This window comes from Pectinophora gossypiella, chromosome 13, assembly GCF_024362695.1.
Source record: "Pectinophora gossypiella chromosome 13, ilPecGoss1.1, whole genome shotgun sequence".
NCBI classification, from domain to species: Eukaryota; Metazoa; Arthropoda; class Insecta; order Lepidoptera; family Gelechiidae; genus Pectinophora; species Pectinophora gossypiella.
The window spans coordinates 7673623-7693734 of record NC_065416.1 but is presented as its reverse complement, the minus strand read 5'-3'; the positions used below and the strand labels follow the sequence as shown (position 1 = coordinate 7693734).

Sequence of the window (20112 nt, the reverse complement as noted above, 5' to 3'; positions counted from 1 at the left end):
AGGAAGTATTACCGCGCGCCGTTGGTAACCACGCAGCTCCCCGAGGGCGTCTCCGTCAGCAAGATCATCTTCCCAGCAGTGGGCATCTGTTCCAACAACAGGATTAGCAAACGTGCTGTCACTCAACTGGCTCAAGATTTGTAAGTCCTATTATATCATAATTTTCAGTCTTCGTAACCCGTCCATCTTTGAACACAGATCAACTCTCGTCAGTTTGTTCGTGGTATCTCTTGCCCTTTCTTTGCCGTTTTCTCTCATCTCGATGTTGTATGACCTGCGAGCTATACTACTTTGAAAGTCTAATAAACATAACATAACAAATACTTGATTTCAAAAACAGGAAAAAAAAACAAAATACAAAACAAAAGAGAAACCTACTATTATCGGTGATAAAATGCTACAGACTGAACACAAGGTGGTGTTCTGTAGCTATTTCATGTAAGCTTATGCTGCAATATTTTCATATTCTAACTTCCATACCAAACTTGATCACAAAACTTGCTTTCTAGTTCCATTCTACAGTTGTAATGTGGTAGATATTAAATCACTTACAATGTATTCTCAAATAAAAGTAATTACTCTAGAAAATATTATGATTATTAATTAGTCTAGAAATATTATAGGTTGAAAGAAGAACGCAACAAGAGATACAATGAGAGTGAGATGTTAGATATATTGTTCGGGTTGGGGCAGCTGTACAACAGTATGCACCCGACAGACGATGAAGACCTGCCACTCAAGCTGCATCAGGTACTAGGCACATACGACGTCAATGAACTTATAAAAAAGGTGAGTTATAAAAAAGAAAGAAAAACTATCTTTCTTGATCTTATGATAGTTGAGGAATCTCGTGTCTAAAAACGCTTATTTGTCATCAAAAAATAAGAATTAGTAAATCACGCGACACAAATTATATAAAAACATTAAAAAAAAATTAAAAGTAAAGGAAGTAGGCGTGATCTTTACTTATGTGTATGTAAAATAATGTAGCACTGAGACTTAGATAATAACATTTGCACACAATTTGCACGTTGCTATGTTTTGCGAATGAGAATATGGCAGCTAGAAGATACGTAATCTAGTTATCTAATACAAATTGCTCATTGTTTTGTTTTTGTGCGCTGTGTTTGTTGGCAGCTGACACCGCGTTGCGAGGAACTTCTATTGAAATGCTCTTGGAATGAAGACACGAAAAACTGTACTGAGTTATTTGACTTCCGACTCACTATGAACGGTTATTGCTGCACATTCAACTACCTCCGGCAATCTGATTCCTTCGAAGAGTATGATTTTAAATTTAAAACATCTTTTAAATATTTTGTAAACAGTTGATGCTGACTAATAATGTAATTTCACCAGGAATACCGATTCTCGAAGCATTGATATGTACAACTATGGTAACCAGTCCACCTTCGATTTTGATCAAGGGTTGAAAGTTTTAATTAAACTCGACGAAACTGATGATTTCTTCTACAACATACCTCTACAAGGAGCACAGGTAGGGTTTCCGGTGAATATAAGAATTTGCACTGGCATAGGCGGTTTCATTAGTAAGTATCTAATGGTTTGTTAATCTTTTCCAGTTGCAATTCTCAGACGCCTATGATTTTCCTGACGCGCCTAGCGGAAGTTTTGCAATGCAAATCATCAGTCCAAATGTGCAAGTAAGAATTAAACATGATTCGAACACGATTAATTTTGTTTTGGGAAGTTTTTTGAGTCAAGTCAGGGATGGTAAGAAATCTTTTAAAACGGTTAACATTTGACTAAGGGTTCAATACTCGGCAAATGATCACGCCCTGTCGTACACGATCGAATGGTCTAGTAATGGTAAACTGTTACTTTATTATTTCAACACCAATAAACATTCTAGGAGTTGTATTCTTATAGAAAAAAATGGTTTGTGTCGTGGTTCGATCATGGATCACTAATAATATATTTCCATGTTCGCGAATCACGTATGACAATTTTCAGGTTCTACCGACGATTGACCGTAAATTTTTCCAGATGACAGTAATGGTGACCGCCAGTTTCACCACAGCCTCACGTGACATCCAGCACGTGTCGGTGAAACTTCGAGCGTGTTTGTTCCACGACGAATCCTCTTATCTACCGTTCTACACCTCAAGTGACTGCATGCTCAAGTGTCGGATGCTGTTCCTGCTTGCCAATTGTAACTGCACGCCCTTCAATATGCCCAAAATGAATGATATAAGAACTTGTGACATGCGGGATGTGGGATGCCTTAGAAAATATTATGGTGAGTTACTGAGCTAGCAATCTCAGTCCGTAGTCCGTAGGTAAGTAAATTATGTCGATATGAGCGAGATTACCTACTTATAGCAAATATTACCTAAATAAGAAAGGTTTGCTTATGTTGCAAGCGCGAAAGGATTAAATCTGTCGAAACTGTTACAAAAGTAATTGTCTCGGTGATTAAAGACCTGTCTTATTGTAGGCACCTACGTTCACTTTATGGAAATTGAACGAATCAAGGTGATTGATGGCTTGAAACAATGCCAAGCCTAAACAATATAATTACCGGTGTAAAATATCAACAGTGATGACGACTATAAATAAGGCATTCCCTCTCCTAAAAAATAATCGCTGTAGGTACGGAGCATAGTCTCTACTTACGATAAGGAATAATACTACCCATAAGTAAATCACACAGGCCACAGCAAGAAAAAGATAAATTTTATTCGAGTTTATGACGAAGAAAGAGCTCGTTTAGCCGGTGTCATTCTACGCTGTGCCGCTTGTTTGGTTTGTGTACAATTCCCTTTTTCTGCTCCCAGCCCAATCAATCAGCGTTCGTCCAATGGTGGAGCCGATCCCAAAAGAACTCGAGATGGACATGGTGGGCGGCGGCATCCCCTGTCCCATGTGCTACCCCACTTGCTCCAAGACTGCCTACAACTATGACTTCATGAACGTCAACATCTTTCCTGATCAGCTGAACACCGTCTCCGACAGCGATAGGATGGAGTGGCTGTAAGATTCTTGTTTTATTCACAACTAGGTGTTACCGTGTCCCTACTCTCAGCTAAGACTACAACTATGTAAGAATATATTTCTCAAAAGAATATATAAAAGTATAAAAAGGTACATCACTAGATCTTTACGATGGATTTTAATCGACGACGGAGGGAACACTACACATCTTTTACTCCCACTATTTAGATAATAAGTTACGTCACAGAAATTAGATAAAATTAATCTACTTTGTTAATATTTGAAGCCTCCGGCTGATGCAAATGAAAGCTATAAATAAATATCTTTCTGTAAACATTTATTACAAAAGCTTAGTCGTATTAGTACTCACAAACATGGGTTTAAATAAATTAAAAAAAAAGATTAAGTCTTTGGTTTATCGACGTATTTCAAAGGTTCTGAACGCACAGTTGTTTATTGGCAACTCGTTTCTGAAGGCAGCTTTCTCGATCTTCGCCTTCGGGCTCCCGACTTTCTGCAGCCAGACTTTCATGTCTTCGACAGCGCCTTGAGGGCCTTGAAGTTGGCCAATCACCGTTCCTTGAGCAGTATTCATGACCCAGCCCTTCAGGCCCAACTCAGTGGCTCGTCGCTGCGTATGCTTCCGAAAGTAAACTCCCTGCACTTTGCCGAAAACCTCAAAATCGGTGGTAATGAGGCCAATCTTCTTATTCACCGTAGCTGCAGCGGACATTGTTGATAATTAGAATTTACCAAATAATTTAAATAAAAAGCTTTAGACACTGACTTTACATTTCCATTATAATTTTTGTCACTTGTTTATTTTTTGTCGTTGGGGAAACGCAGGACCAGTTCGATACGTGCCTGTATTCCTAGCAACTACGAAGGTTGTTATGGATTTCACTTTGTTTATACCGACCAAATACCGACTATTATGCGGAGGCCTGTGTCGCACTAGTTGCATTTACAACGTATCATTGATATTACGCATGGAGGCATTTGGTAAAATATCGTCTACTTCAATTGCAAAGTAGGTAAGTAAGTAGGGAACACGATTAATCTTACGTTCATGCGCTTCTTACGCATCATCGAACAAGATATTTTAAAAGTATGCAAGTTAATAAAAAAGTAACTTCACAACTCGCATCCGCAATGTAACAGCAACCTCAGTCTACAGATCGAGTACATGAAACATGAAACAAGCGCAGGCTGTATGATTAATGGAACAACTTCACAATTTAGACATAGGGAAACTCGTGGGTGGGAAAACATAATTCAAACGTTCTCGTGTAAACATGAACAATGTACCTAGCTGTAACAATACGGTATACAGTTCAAAGTTGGGTGTTTGTTGCAGGCGCGGCGCGAATTTCACCGGAACCTCCATTGTCCATGTGAAGTACGCGCGAGCGAATGCTGACTGCTACGGGCAAAATGTTATCATGAAATGGTTCGATTTGATTAGTGAGTTGATTTAACCATATTCACATGTACGTAGTTTGCATTTGTTTAGGCACAGTAAGTTCTTGAACAATTAAATCTTCAAATGTGTTAATATTTACATACTTAAATGGATTTTTGAAACTTTCTTGATGAAGTTAGTCACAAAACAGGCGACTAAAAATACATTATCGTCCTGAAGAAGTTTTCTTAATAATAAAATGCCATTTATTTACATAAAATTTGAGAAAAATGTAGAGACACGCATTCACTTTTCATCTTTTAGGCAATATTGGCTCAACGTGCGGCTTCGTGACGGGTTTCAGCTTCGTATCGGTGCTAGAGTTCATCTATTTCTTCACTGTGAAGTTGATAAGAGAGATGCGTGCGCGCAAGGAGAAGCCGCGCCGCGCCGCCGCCGTCGCTATAGAACATACCACACCAGCGCACTTCCAGCCAATCAGGAGATATCGACCAATATATTGGAACGAGTTGGCTAGCTCGACTCGCGGGCAGAATACGCCTTTACAGTGAATTGTTAAAGTAGCGGTTTTATAAACCTTCCGCTGCTGGGTAAAGATATTTTTCAACCGGAAGGGATAGTTTGCAAACTTTATCAAGCTGTATTCGAAAGGATAGGGTGATCTATAACTACCTACTTAGTTTGGTGTTTCCAATTGAAGTAGCCGCTAAACCTAATTAGAATACCATTAGGTTTTCTTTTAGGTAGGTACCTACTGGCCTTAGCAAAATGTGTTGAAATATGATTCCTACCACAAATCAATGCCGGCTCACCTGTCGAGATCTCACGTAGATTAGCATCAGTCGCATTACCTTTTGTATTAAATTCATTATTTATTCATAAATCTGGTGTATTGATCTGTGTTACGCACAATACCGTAATAAAATGCGTGTCCAACAATTTTTGAGTTTATTTCCAAGCAATTTTCCGTTGTAAAAGGTATCCTAAAGGCGAAATGAATACGGATTCAGTAAAAAGATACGTAGAGATATGGTGGAATGGGATCCAAAGTTTTCCGGAAACGACGTCTATTCATGGATTTCGATTCGTTGCGGATTCTAAAAGACATTGGATAGAAAGGTATTAACAAACTTAAAACATGTAGGTCCTTGTGAGAGTTTTTGTTATTTATTTATTATGGCTTTGTTAATTGGGTATTATAAATTGAGACATATTATAAATAATAGTAGGCAAGATAAACGATACGAAACGAACGACTAAGACTAAGATTTTATTCTAAGATCATTTTTTCAATTACTTTATTTTTTTTTTAATATCATTAATTTTATCACTGAAATAAATGTACAAATATTTGACCATATTTTGTGACTTGAAACTGCAGGATATTCTGGTCAGTGCTAGTGGCTCTGTCATGGTACGGGTCGTCTCTGCTGATCGCGGCCCAGTACAGAGCGTTTCAGAACAACCCCATTTCCTTCGTCGTGGAAACTACTTACAAAGACTGGAACACGCACTTCCCGTCTGTTGCTATTTGTGAAAACGATAACACGAAACGAATTGAGGAAATATCTGACGGGTAAGTAAATATTAGGGTCAGTAAATAGAAGTTAGGTATAACATACTCCGGTTGAGTAATAATAATTGCATCACGGACCGTTTATTCTCATTACTTGACAACAGTGCAAGGGGTTCCGGCTAATTTATACAAGCGCCTAATTCTTTCTTAATGCAAAGCCGCCGATATTTCTAATTATTACGAAGAGTATGGTCCTTTTATGAATTAAGCACTGTAAGATGATTACATAGTCTGCCGTATTTCTTTGTTTAATTCATATAAAATCCCCATCATTCATATTGATAAGGATTTATAAAAGTAGTAGGGGAGGAGATGTAAAACCAATTTAAATGTATTTTTACATTGATAGCTTATGGGGACCAGACCACGACTTCAACATGGAGGAAGTACTAAAAGAAATGGCCTATTTCAAAGGCATAACGTATTACACGTCAGAATTTTGTGGACTGGAGAATCCTTTACCAGACTGTATAAAGTCCAATATCAGTTATTACGCAACTTTGGTGAGTGTACGCCTTTCACTACCTACATTTATTACGATTACAAGCAAAATTATACTTAAAGGTGCAACCCACAAACATCATAGATCGGACTGATCTGAAAGGTAACGTACAGAAAACATAAATCGGATGTTATGGAATTCAATGTTCAAAGTTCAATAGACATACAAGACATAAGAAGGCCCAGACATACAAGATGATATAATAAATAACACAAGTAGTATGAGCGATAAGTATATAATTAGGTTTTTTTTGACGTGACTTATTGTAGATTTGCCGCAGGTGGCATTAACTACTTGGCCGGAATATAATTATGTAGGAACTACCACAGCGCTACTTTATTTCGTTTGGTACAGTGGCTCTCTAATATACTATGCTTAAAGCGTGAAGATACAATCTCTTGTTTAGTAGACATTATGTTATACATAACATAAATTAAGTCACGCTGGTATTTCTTATTAAAGTAAAAAGAGTCGGAAGTAGTAAGAAAACAACAACCTTGCAGACTAATTAGGAAACGTTAAAGTACCAACCAATTTTTATTTCGAAATACCAATTACTATGTATGTGCTTCTATGCTGTTCTGGGAGCAAATAAAAAACATAGAAAACGTTCAGCTGCTTGTCTTCCCGGGCATGTCGTAAAAACCGACAGAGGGATTGTGTCCTCTAACATGATGGACTAATGTTATGGGCGATAGGCTGATCCCTTATCACCATAAGGTTCATCATATCCAGCTTACAACATCGTATCAACAGTGGCTGCAAGTTGTCTTTGATTACTTGTGGCTCTGCCCACCCCATTAGGGATTACGGGCGTGAGTTTATGTATGTATGTATGTAATTACTATGTATCACTAACTAGTTTGTGAATTTCCATAAAAAACTGAAGATAAGTGTCAGTGATACGGGGCACGCGTGATTTGTTGAAGTTTTACAACATGATTTGAAGCGCAAAGTGGACTTGCACATGAATTTCTTTGAACAACCTTCTACCATTTTCGACGAGAACGGTGCCTACGTTTCAGGTTCGAAGTCCCTGTCAAGACACCCTTGCTAACTGCTCATGGAACGAAGAAACCTTCGATTGCTGCAAATATTTCAGGCCTTTAGACACCGAGCTCGGTACTTGTTTCGCAATCAATACCATTCAAGGAAGGTAAGAAGGAAGTTTGGAACTTTCTTGTTGCAATGTTAGGAGTCTTAGGAGTAAAATAAGACTTAATGCTTATTCTTTCAGAGACAAAAATCCTCCAAAATATCCAATGATTAGCAATAAAACTACCGGGCCTGGCGCCATTAAATTCAATGTTCTGGTGACAGCTAACGTCTACGTTTTGAATGAGGAAGAAGTACCAACGCTGACTACCATAGGTTCAGACGTGCTCACTGTTGGGCCAGAAGTGTTTCACAGGTAATTTACATCCTTATCATCTCTATTTTCGACAGCCTGTGTTTATCTTCCGCTGGTTATGTCCATGCTTCACAAACCTTTTCATTTTACCTCTTTCAATCAGTCATGAGTCATGTATCTACCTATCTATTCTAGTAGACAGAGCGTTTTATTTCTTCTTTCACAGACGGTACATCACCATAAGAAACGTCGAGAACGACTACGGTGCCCGTTTAATAGCTCCACGAAAACGCAAATGTCGTTATTCCGACGAGAACTCCTTGCAAGTATACCACCACTATTCTTACACAGCCTGTACCGTACAGTGCAGGAAAGATGCACAACTACGGTTGTGTAACTGCACTAATTACTTCATGCCGAATGTGCCAGAACGACTGAAGTGTGACGTCGAAGGAATCATCTGTTTAAATGACCACGTGCAAGAACTGTCTGTAAGTACTTACCTAAACCAGTGTACCTACACATGAATGATATTGAATGACGAAAAAGATATAGTAGATTCTGAAAAAAACTTGCTTAAGCAACTAATATTTATGGGAACATATACCATATCTGAGATTAGTCGAAAATATCAGAGTTACTACTAAACTGAATGTTTTTTTTTTGTTTCATTTTTGGTTTCATTTGAATTTTATGTAGTTTCTATCAGAAATGCATGAATTACATTCTTGCAGGTGCTGAAAGCCCGATGGTCGTCACGACCTGGCTTGTACTGTGACTGTCTGCCTTCCTGCACTGAGGCGGAGATATCCATCATGAAGGACTTTAAAGTCACTACCGGGGAGAATTTCGCTACCGTTCAAATTGAACTATCCATGCTTCCTAGTGAGAGGTACAGGAGGAACGTTGTTCGTGGCGTTCTTGACTTAGTAGGTAAGGAAAGAACCTAAATGTTAAATGCAAGTTATCATCAACTTCCATGAATAAGTAAAAAAAGGTTTTCTGTTCTCTCGTGTGTACTAATGGCAAACATTATCAATACGTATTATTAGGGTTATTAGATATTATTGAGCCGCCCAAGGCCCCAAAAAATAATCAATGTCTATTTATTAACCTAATCTTAATGCAACTGTAATTTCAGTGTCGACTGGCGGGACGTGTGGCTTATTTCTCGGCGTCAGCATCCTAAGTTTCGTGGAACTTCTATACATTCTTCTCGTCCGTCCGTTTTGCGACATCTACAGCCAGCGAGACGACGACCCCTGGCATAGGAAATTTGGCACTCGCCGCCTTCAGGACAACAACTTCGCCCCCAACCTCGACTGGAGGTACCACCGCGCCAAAACACATGGCAATCACTTCAAACGACGACAGGTGCACTCTAACCGTTAACAATTTCGTTGTAATTGTTGGTGTGGGAAGTGGGATGTACCTAACGGTCGTAGCATGGAACTTTATTGTTTGCTAGTGATCGCTATCTCACGCTACAAAAGCTTTGATTCTATTGTAATTAGGATCGATTTAGGTAAATTATAATAAATATTCAATGTTGTTTTATTATAATATGGTTTTATTATAAATACTTACACAATATCACAAGCAATACCTTTCTACAATTTCTTCAAATACGGCCATGAGATTGTTTTTGTAATCTTCATGTGCTTGCATCATATTTATCATAAACGTAGCCTTGTCTTTCGTTAATATTTCGTCAAAATTTGATGAATCACTAAAAATCGAAGTGGTAAGGTCGTCATTTAACCAGAAAGCAGGTATCAAGCATGCACATGCAATAAGACCCCAGAGACGATGTTTTTCTATTGACGCCAGAAAATCTTCTTTATGTAGTAAATTGTCAATGGAAATTCCAAAGTCACAAAGAATCATGCCCAGTTCTTGATAATAGGAATTTAAGAAGTCTGTTAGATTTTCCTCACGAAATTTCGGTTCCAAGTTACAGTATAGAAGAAACATTATATCTCCAGCAAGCGGCTGGTATCTCGCTGCTTGAAAGTCAACGAACACACAATCATCAGGTTCTTGCGTATTACCGTCTTTATTGTAACGGAACAGTATATTATTGTTCCACAAATCTCGATGACAGATTACGTTGCGATCATTAGAAGGTAGGTCGCATAGTTGCAGCGCAGATGACCAAATCTCATCCCATCTGCTTTCGATTGCACTCAATACAAGGGAATTATTGCTATAATTTGAAAAAGTTTTGATGGCTTCGAGAGCTCCTTTCTTGCATTGAATAAACCATGGATCAGTATTTTTGTATCCAGCTGGATTTGAAAGATGCTGATATTCGTCAGTTATAATGTAGGAGGGTTTACCCAACATGATTTTACGGTTCTCTTCGAAAATTATGGACGATGCGTGAAACCTTGCCAAGGTTCGCAAAGCTTGTATTGTATGTGCCATATCAAACCTTTCAAATTTATCACGTAGCTTATATTCCAGTGCATTTAAATCTTGAAAGACGATCGCATCGTTCAAAGCTGATATAAATTTGGCACTCCAAGGCTTTAAACCTATAACAAAAATATAACTATAACTCATAACTTAAACATCTATGTAATCTACATTTGCATAATTTGTTTGTCACATATTTCTTATCTTACCTGGGATATCCAGTTCTTTCTTAATAATTGAGTAAAAATGCAATTCCTTTTCGAAAAGATTTAACTCCTTTACCATTTGTGCTTTCGATGCATTGGTTCTGGACACGGCTTTAATGAAGAAAGACAGAACTTTCTTATCATCGTTTTTTTCTGTAACAACTACTTTGAGCTTATAGTAATCTGCTAGGAAACCCAACATTTTATCACTAGCATAGCGAACTTGATAGGTCCGTAACACCCCTTCATTGTTTGAATAACTACTGTTTGCCAATATAAGTTTTACATCTTCTTCCGTAATGTGTTCCACTTCACCATTTTTTGTTTGATCATCGTTTGTGCACTCCATTGCTATTTACGTTTTAAAATATGAATATTCTTCCAAAAAATTCTTTTAGGGCACAATATGTGCTACTGTAGTTGAAATTCACAATAACTAATCATACCAAATGTTCACTCGTCGGTATAACGCATGCTTGTTGAATTATGTTATCAATTATTGTAAGCAAGAAAACTTTGTAATCAGGTAGAATAAATTAAATGGTTGTCTAAAACAAACAATTTTAGATAACTGAACCGGTAACATATTTGTAGTTATTTTTAGTACTGAATAAATAAATTGAATTATTCCTTAACATATAGAGCGATTACTTAATTCTACTTTTTATTATTTTTCTATTCTGTGCTCATATTTTAGCTAATGCATCGTTGCAAGAAGACATCGACATATATGGACCTCTTAAGTATATTTTTTCCTAACTGAAGCTATTTCTTCTGGGTTTTAGAACAACGGTTTTCTTTCATTATATGGTTCGCTCTGTGTGATCTGTCAGTCCATACACTGTTTGTACAGTTGTTTTTTTAACAATTCGTTTACTCTTTGTTATGTCTGGCAGACTCTGGACAATAAGTCTAAAGTTGTGGAGTTTTCCATCAACGCGCATATCACCATACATATGATCATACTAGAACTAAATCTACATTACCTATTTACTTACCCTGTGTATGTTCATGCAATTGAAATTGAAATGTTTGAGGTAGATAACATTTATTTGCTATATTAAGTATTTGACGTTCTATCTACATCAACAAATATTTATAAAATATAATTCCTAGTACCTAACTAATAAGATGTTGTAGGGATGTACATTGTTTAATTAATAGGTTTACAGCTAACAACTAACTTATCATAAATGATAAAGAATAAAATTGCACGGTGTCTGTACTTTTCCATTCTTCTAACGATGTTATTTATTTAACAATTTGAGGAAAAACATATCTCTCCACCATTTCGTCAAACAGTTCAATGACTCTTGCGTGATATTTGCTGTCTTCTTTACCAATCTCAATAAACTCAGCACTTCGAGATACAACATTTATTTGCTCACATTTCTCTGGATTTGCGAACAATTCTTCTCTTTTCTCAACTTGCATGGCAATTATAGGTACTATAATGGCCGCTTGAGTTATTCCAAAAATAATGCTTTCTTCGTACGCTTTCTCTAAATTTGCCTTTTGAAGAATCCCCTCAATATCAATCCCTTCAGATTTTAATTCATGTGATACAGTATTGTAATAGTGGTCTAAAATTTCACTAATATATTCAGTCCTGAAAGATCTCGTAGTATTAAAGAACAACATAGAAGATAAATCAAGCATCGGAGATGCGTATAGGACCGTTTGGAAATCTACTATAAGAGCGTGAAAGTTTCCATCCTGATTTTTAAAGAAAATATTGTTTGACCACAGATCTCTATGAACCACGACATTTCTGTATACAGAACTGGGCGTCATAAGAGCAATGGCGCCGTCAAACAGCATGGGTATAACAATTTCTAAACATTTGAAGAAGTTCGGCTTGTGAGCGGAATATACTTTAAGGTAATCGATGACGGCATTTCGTCCAACATCTCGCCAAACCTGTCCTTGCGGTGGTTCTTTCAAATATTCACTGTAATCCTCCCAAATCCTATAGGACCTGTTCTGTTCCTTAGATTTCCTTTCTTCATAAATGAAGGATTGTGCATGAAACCTGGCCACGGCCTCTACTGCGGCCATTACTTCGTCGTAACATAATGTGTCCAAGTGGCACGGCATTTTGTATCCAAGTTGCGCTACGTCTTCGAAGACGAATAAGTCTTCTCTTACGAACAGTAATTTCGGGCACCACTTTCCTGTTCCTAAAACAACGATTATAAGTGGAATATAAATTAAACTGTCTGAATTAATATAAAAAAGAAAATATAATGACTAATTAAAAAGACCTACCTTGTTTTGAATCAAATTGTTTGAAAAGACTGCTCAGCATTATGTACTCCTTTTTAAAGAAGGTTAATTCTTTTAAATAGTTTGCTTTCCACTCGTTGAACCGTGGCATACACTTGACGAACAACTTCAGTTCCGACTTGAAACCTTCAAACTCAATCTCAATTTTCAGCCTGAGATGATCTCCTAAGTATCCGATTAATTTGTCCGAATAATTTTCTATTGACCAATTTAAAACTTTAGGGGAACCCAAAGGCTTGACTATCGAATGTATTTCTTCTTGGTTTAACAACTCCATGATTACAGTTTTTAAAATTTTCTCTCCCTTGTATTTAATATAAGTAGGTTTTTAACCAATTTCCTTGTATAGGTACAACGCGGCTGTCAAGATAGGTATTTAACGCAGAGTAAACTAGTGTGTGATAAATCATTTGTTTGGCTTATTTATCACAGAAAGGTTGGCACAGGTTGCGCTATCGCGTGTGGTGCGATAAGTACCGCGGCCACTACAGACGACGAATGCTCTCTACTAGTGGCCTTCGTAAATAATTAAAATAATTTTTCTTTATATGAAACTTCCATCAAAAAAAATATGTGTCGGAATTCAAAATTTAAGATTTTCGGAACTGGTTATTATGTATGGGTATTATATTATCTTTGTACGATACCATCAAGAGATGAAGTACCTACTGAGCTAAACATACATGTATTGATCTACACCCGCGATACTTGTCGCGGCGCGTGTGTGATAGCGTAACCGTGCAGACCCAGCAGGCTACTAGACTATTGTGTACGCAAGACAAGGAATTGATATATTATGAAATTATTTGTACCCAACTTTATGTAATTTGTTTGTGTAAGAAATAATGTAAAACGATACGTTACTGTCAAGATTTATTAAAAACTTATATTACTTACATTATACTCCAAAAATATCTGTTGTTTCATGCAAATTCAAGAGGGGTTCTTTGACAATTTTTTGGAGGCGTTTTTCTTTTACTTTTTCGTAGTTGGGGGCCCATAGTTGTGTGGTTTTGGGGGCGTAGGGTCCGTTAAGTTTGGTGGTGGGTTGGTCTTCGTCGTCGCTGGATAAGTCTACCTCCATTATGTCATTGTCTTCGGCGGCGGCGGGTTCCGTGTCTTCGTGACCTGCTATGTGGTGTAGGAACGACGTGCATAGAAGACTGACTGGGGGAATCATGTGCGGCGCTGCCGATAGTAACTGTAACAAATATATTCACAAAATGTAGATTGCACAATATTTTACTTACAATATTTTCAAGCAGCCACTTTCCGGAGGTATATCTTCTGCTTGTGTGGGTTGCATTGTCGATAGTGAACATATTATTTATTTTATTTTACGTTATTCTATTTACGTGTTACCACAAAAAATTTCAATTTACAATTACAGCTGACTATTGACCGTTACAAACGTCTGACAGAAGCTCGGTGATATGCGAGTACTTAGTTCATCAGGCGATGGCTGTACCTCTGACTACCCCAATTACGAATATAGACGTATTTATTTTTTAAAATAAAAATAACAATGTTTCAAAAAAGATTCCGGCCAAACAGTTAAATGTCAAAGTCACGTCGAAAAAAAACAAAACAATACCTGTGACATAGCAGAGTGTGCAAGCGCATCAGTATGTAGTGCGGACACATCGGCGCTAGCGGCGGGGCGGACCTCGCTAAGGCGTTGCTCGGCGAGCAGCGCGCTGAACCCACTAATAGGCAAGTTGCGACGTGACAGCACTTCTAGACGACCCTCCGACGATTGTTCTGGCTCTAGGCTGTAGATCTCCTGGAGAGAACAGTGTGGGGTGACGTAAAGAAACTCGAAGAGCCCGTAAACTTACATGAACCGCCTAATACAGACCCAGTGCTGGGCACAGGCACACCTCAAACAACAGGAAGGGATAGATTATTTTTAATCTGATCAATTTCAGGTGCTTTGGTGATAAAAAAACGACAAGATAATAAAAACCTGAGTAAACTATTTAACAAAGACTGTTCATAATAGCAGAAAATGTATTCCTGATTTATAAAACAAAAACCCTTTTCAGATAATCAATTAGACGGATATTAAAATTATAATAGGACTTACAGAATCATTCCTGACGACGTGAAGTCGGATATCATCGCCGGAGCAACTGCCAAACGCACATTGTTTGAACACGCCCGTCGCAGGGTCCAGTAGACGCTTCTGTGTCAATATTGGCGTAGGACTGTGCGGTGTGAATACGTACACTGCAAAGAGTAAAAGAGATTATTGTAAGGTCTTATATAGATTTTCATCATCATCATCATTCCGATTTTTATAGAGTCCGCTTACCTAACCTGACGAATTGACAGGTCTGGTTTTTTACAGAAACGACTGCCTGTCTGACCTTCTAACCCGCGAAGGGAAAATCAGCACAAAACAAGTTAGGATGTGGGTTAGTTCATGAGGACCTTCTGTATACTTTAGTGAAATATTTAAAATGGATTGCCTTGGACTGTGTAACTATTTTTTATAATTAACTTTTCCCAGTCTATTTTACCCAGCTTTTTGTTCCAAATGAGCTAGTTTAATTATCTGACAGACAACTCGAACCCTTATTTACTTCAATTAAAATTTAATAAAATTTTTGACATTCCATTCGCTTCGAATTCTTCATGACTAATGGTTTCCACATACTATTAAATAGAATGTCTAGTTCAGTACAATTAGTGATTTTATTTCAATACAGATAAAGTTCTACAATAGCTTATTTGCACGGTACGAGTTAGATCGGTCAAAGTGCAAAAGCCAGTGCTGTGTCATGCATTAGCAAGTCTCAGTTGAGATTCTGGATTTTATTTTATGTAAGAATACAAAAAGGTGTGAGGGCTATCACAGGTTGTCAATCCGCGACATGTCGCACCCTGATTTGTACGAGCATTAGCATGCACCAGACAGAGTTCGAGATAGTTCACGAACATATTAAAAGTCTCATATTATGGGGAGGCATTAAAGGCAAGACGCTTTAAAACGACATACCATCATTGTTGGTAGTGGTGAGTGCCATCTTATTAGACAGCGGGTCGGCGGCGAGGCTGGTCGCGCTGATGCTAACGAGCCACTTGATAGTCAGCGACAGCAGGCTCCACACGGCCACGCATTTCTCTGTCGCGCACACCAACTGAAACATTCAAGTTATTTGGATCATTCTAGAAGTTATTTAAACTTATCTAATTTAATATGTACATTTCACAAGATTTTATCGTTAGGTTCGACTTTTTAAACTTGTTGAAGAAAGATGATCACTAAGTCTATAGTTATAGCCGGCGAGCGATGAACAAACGTCAAAAATATTGTGGAAACTCGTAATAAATAATTAAACATAAAAAGGTTTCTTACATAATGAGCGGCATCTTTGTTTCCAAATTTAACATGAACGCCCTTCGGTCGTAACGCGGGGTGAGACAGTGTTGTTCTGAGATTGCACAAATGTGTGTCCCACAATGTGAGCTTGCTTCCAAACCAGGCTGCTATTAGCGAGCCGTCTTGGGATATCGCTACCCCACCCATATCATTCTCAACGTCTTTCTTTATGCCAGGATTCGCTGAAATTTCGTCAAGCAAAGAATTCTCCTTATGAATGTTTACCATTTTTTTTATAATATCATTTTTCCCTTCATATTCGAATACGTAAGGATGCTCTTTATCTCTAGGCGGGAGTTCGCCATTCTTGAAGTGGTTCATGACGCCGTGTGCGAGGAACTGTCCTATGCCAGAGGAATAGTAGCATGCGGTGAGACAACTCCAAGACTCCTTCTTCCTATGTTGCTGTGTGGTGTTGTCTCTTTTCCAAATTCTGAACTTTTGATCCACTCCAGCTGTCACGCAGGTTTCCCCTTTGGTGCTGAGTGCGATGGAAACGACCCTGCATCCTCCGTGGGAGAGGTTTACGCAGGTGTTTAGTTTGAAGGGGGTGGCGTTCTTGACCTGGAAGGCCCAGAACTTGAGCCGTTCTTCAGGGTAGGTGACGCCATCGTTGCGGTACTCGGACGTGGCCAGCCACGAGCCGTTACCGCTGACAGCGGCGCACGTCACCTCTGTGTCTAATGGCACCAGGTTGTGCCGCAGTGGCGGAATGTTGTTTAACCCTGTTATGTCAATCTGTAATTAAAAAAAATATAAATTCTTGACTAATTTTAAGTCATTCTCAGTGTAATTTTACAAGTTTGCATTCTACAAGATAGTAGAGAATGTCGAGATTAAACACGAATTATCAGTGACGGAAAGATTTTTATACTGACAGAATGTAATATCACATAAAATAAGGCGATGAAGTACCTAAAAATCTCTATCGCAAATTCCGGAGCCAGTTGCGTGGTGTTTCAGTAACACTCCTCACTCACACTTCAGTACATTGTTGTAAATTTTACTAGATCCGGGTTGACGTCGCGCTAGTGCCCCGTTACGACGACAATGTAACCTTACGATTATGAACTTGACAAAAGCAACTTACATTATACAAAACTTTGTCAGTGGTAGTGGAATACAGCTGCAGATGCCCGCTGCGTCCGCCGAGCAGCAGCCCCCCGAGCCGCGCGTGGTGCACCAGCGGGAAACCCAGCGCACGCGCCGCCGGGGACAGCCCGCCGCACTCCAGTATCGTTGACACCACCCGCATTTGGGCGTTTGCTATCACGATTGCTGGGAAATTCATAGTCTTTTTACCCGACGTTATGTGTTTGACCACTATGTATCTGTGTATGTACATCTGTTCTAGCCTAACTCCCAATTGTAACATTTTTACATTCTAGAAAAGATGTTTACAGAGTGTAATAGTTGAAAAACAATTGTTAATTGTATTGCCTAGTTACCAATGGTTATCATTTATTTCAGATGTGGACTAGTGTAGGTTTTACTTGATTTTAAATTATTGTTTTTTAAGTAGAGAAATTAAAAAATTGCAAAATATTACATGATGATAGATTACTTATTTTATTTCATTTCAGACAAAAAAAAGCTGTGGTATGATAGACTATCCAGATTTAGAGTTATATTTATAAGTTCTTACAATTATTGGTGAGTGTTGCTGCAATGTAGGAGTTGCTGGTAGCAATGTGGCGAATCATCCCCGGCAGTCGCGGGATGAACATCTTCTCCCCAGCTTTGTTGGCCAGGTTGCCCACTGTCCACTTCACTAACACCTTCTCCATACCACCAGTGTAGAGGTAGCTTCCTGGCAATTACAAGTTGAAAATTATGTTTCATGTCTTTATTGTTTGCAGAAAGATATATAGAAACAAGTATTAATGAACAAATATAGATTACTGAAAACTAAATCTTATATGACCATAATACTTTTTAAATTAGAATGAAATATATCGAAGTACAGTCATGAGCAATATAATGTACCCACTTTAGGACTCTGTCGCACTAACATATTTGACATTTAGTGAGACTTACAGTTCGATTTGCCAAAAAAGTTAATGTGACATGGTACCAAAATGTATACATATTAATGCTTGTGACCGTACAATTATATTTCTTGTGTTCAAACCCAAAGAATCTTATTCTTACCTTGCATAGAGAAACACACAGCTATTGAAGGAAGAAAATGCCAATGCAGGACTTCTCTGGCCAGATTAGTTCCATACTGATAAAAGTTCCCTCTGAACACAGTGGTTCTGCCGAGAGCATCTGTGATTGCTACAGTATTCTCTTTCTTATGGGCAGCCACTGACATGATGCGGATTTTGTTGCTGTTTATTATACTGTAAAAAAATCGAAGAAAATAGATTATTGTTATTCAAAAAAAAGTTATAAAAATGTTAAAGTAAAATTGTTGAATTACAATTAGTGTAGGTTGAGGGAAGGTCTGTGCTCAGCAGTCAAATGTAATAGGCTATTCATGTTACGAATTTACAGGCTTTTCAAGGGACTTAAATCAATTTGGAGTAGTTTTGAACTTAATTTAAAAAAAAAAAACAAAGCCAAGGAATACTTACAATTGTTTCACATGAGGTTGGTTTAAATTCTGTATAGACAGCTTGGGAGTTCCATTGGTTATAGCTGCAAATCTGTCGCCATTACACCACCCTACTGCTACATTGATCATATTCTCAATGTAGAGGATTTTTGTATCCCAGAACTCAAAGATCTTCTCACCAGTCTTTATAGAATAAAGTCCATAGACTATGTATTTAGAATCTGGTTTTGCTGTGGTTACAAAGCATTCATTGCTGTCTAGTAAATTAAATGTTAACACTTTCATACCTAATTGAATTGGAAGTTTCTGAAAAGAAATTACAAAGTTCTTTGTTTATTGCAAAACATAATTCTTTATTGCACAAAAGGAACATATAACACAGGAATACAAATTATAAAAAGTAATATAAAAACTAAAGGTAGAATAACCTACCTTGGTTATTCATTAATTAAAATGTTTGTATGTTTTGTTTGTGTGGAATAAAGTATATTAGATTAGATTTAACAAACAAACAAAAGGCGACCTTATTGCTAAGGAAGCAATTTCGTTCAGGCAACCTTATAATTTGTATTGTACATCTAATGCATGGTGTTTTATTCTGCGTATTTTTCAGGTTACCAAAAAGAAGTCAAGAATATTTAACTAACAATATTATACCATTTGTAAAATCTTAATATGCAAGTGAATTTTAATTTTTATAGCACATAGGTTTATAGTTATCATAACTGAGTTGATAAAACTTTTGCAAAATGAATATTTACTTAATAAAGAGTCATCATCCCCCTAGCATTATCCCGTTTTTCACAGGGTCAGCTTACCTAACCTGAAGATTTGACAGAATCAGATTCAGAAACAGTTTTGATTTGATTTTTGTTTTTTTTTTTTTATTTTAAAATAAAAAGTATCAAGTTTAATTAATTACCGTTTCCCTAAGTACTGCTCCATTCTCCCACGTCCAAGTAGTGACCCATCCTTTGTCAGAGCACCCGTATAAGTTGTAATTTTCATTATCTGGGAACTGAATCGCCACTAGCTCATTCACAGAACTCTCCGTTTCCAAAATTCGGGCACAGTCCCCTGTTTGAATATTGTACACTCGTACTACATTTTCAACAATCACTAATACAGATCTGTAAGAGACAATCACATGTGTAAAATACATAAAATTTATATTATTATGGAGAAAAGTAAGTTTACAAGTTACTTACTCTCCATCAGGTGAAAATACTGCAGGCCGTTCTATTAAACTTCTCCCCGCTTTCCTTTGAAAGTTATATTTAGTCGCTACGTTAGAATCACTATAAGTTTTTACACCCATTTTTAATAATTAATAATTGTTGTCCATTTCAAAACTTCAAAAAAGTAAACACATGATATAACCTCAAAAATCACACGTTCGACATTCGGCTGTCACCTTGGTTTATCTTTTTTTTCCGAAGGGCAAGGCAAA

General features: G+C 37.6%; 6 protein-coding genes across 6 annotated transcripts; 2 read left to right on the top strand and 4 right to left on the bottom strand.

Annotated features, from left to right (window-relative positions):
* Positions 1-7: 7 nt before the first annotated feature.
* On the top strand, positions 8-5274 carry LOC126372237 (sodium channel protein Nach-like). Its single transcript, XM_050017914.1, has 9 exons — positions 8-140; positions 624-789; positions 1138-1283; positions 1360-1498; positions 1584-1664; positions 2008-2260; positions 2799-2994; positions 4313-4419; positions 4682-5274. Exons 2-9 carry the CDS (start codon positions 664-666, stop codon positions 4927-4929), a joined length of 1296 nt encoding a protein of 431 aa, XP_049873871.1. The 5' UTR covers positions 8-140; positions 624-663; the 3' UTR covers positions 4930-5274.
* On the bottom strand, positions 3371-3748 carry LOC126372255 (acylphosphatase-1-like). The gene has a single exon (XM_050017950.1). It carries the CDS (start codon positions 3686-3688, stop codon positions 3371-3373), a length of 318 nt encoding a protein of 105 aa, XP_049873907.1. The 5' UTR covers positions 3689-3748.
* A 98-nt stretch (positions 5275-5372) lies between the features above and the next one.
* LOC126372000 (pickpocket protein 28-like) lies at positions 5373-9199 on the top strand. Its single transcript, XM_050017498.1, has 8 exons — positions 5373-5410; positions 5760-5954; positions 6304-6457; positions 7482-7612; positions 7694-7867; positions 8034-8298; positions 8542-8740; positions 8949-9199. The coding sequence occupies exons 1-8, from the start codon at positions 5373-5375 to the stop codon at positions 9197-9199; spliced, it is 1407 nt and encodes a 468-aa protein (XP_049873455.1).
* A 157-nt stretch (positions 9200-9356) lies between these two features.
* LOC126372238 (uncharacterized) lies at positions 9357-10918 on the bottom strand. Its single transcript, XM_050017915.1, has 2 exons — positions 10435-10918; positions 9357-10344 (listed from the first exon to the last, which is right to left on the bottom strand). The coding sequence occupies exons 1-2, from the start codon at positions 10778-10780 to the stop codon at positions 9401-9403; spliced, it is 1290 nt and encodes a 429-aa protein (XP_049873872.1). The 5' UTR covers positions 10781-10918; the 3' UTR covers positions 9357-9400.
* A 571-nt stretch (positions 10919-11489) lies between these two features.
* LOC126372240 (uncharacterized) lies at positions 11490-13110 on the bottom strand. The gene is made up of 2 exons (XM_050017917.1): positions 12700-13110; positions 11490-12611 (listed from the first exon to the last, which is right to left on the bottom strand). The coding sequence occupies exons 1-2, from the start codon at positions 12992-12994 to the stop codon at positions 11683-11685; spliced, it is 1224 nt and encodes a 407-aa protein (XP_049873874.1). The 5' UTR covers positions 12995-13110; the 3' UTR covers positions 11490-11682.
* Positions 13111-13577: 467 nt separating this feature from the next.
* Positions 13578-20078, bottom strand: LOC126372222 (WD repeat-containing protein 75). Its single transcript, XM_050017885.1, has 11 exons — positions 19871-20078; positions 19585-19792; positions 18682-18968; positions 18254-18447; positions 17748-17912; positions 17193-17380; positions 16079-16840; positions 15719-15860; positions 14804-14946; positions 14312-14500; positions 13578-13918 (listed from the first exon to the last, which is right to left on the bottom strand). Exons 1-11 carry the CDS (start codon positions 19978-19980, stop codon positions 13616-13618), a joined length of 2691 nt encoding a protein of 896 aa, XP_049873842.1. The 5' UTR covers positions 19981-20078; the 3' UTR covers positions 13578-13615.
* Between the last annotated feature and the right edge of the window lie 34 nt (positions 20079-20112).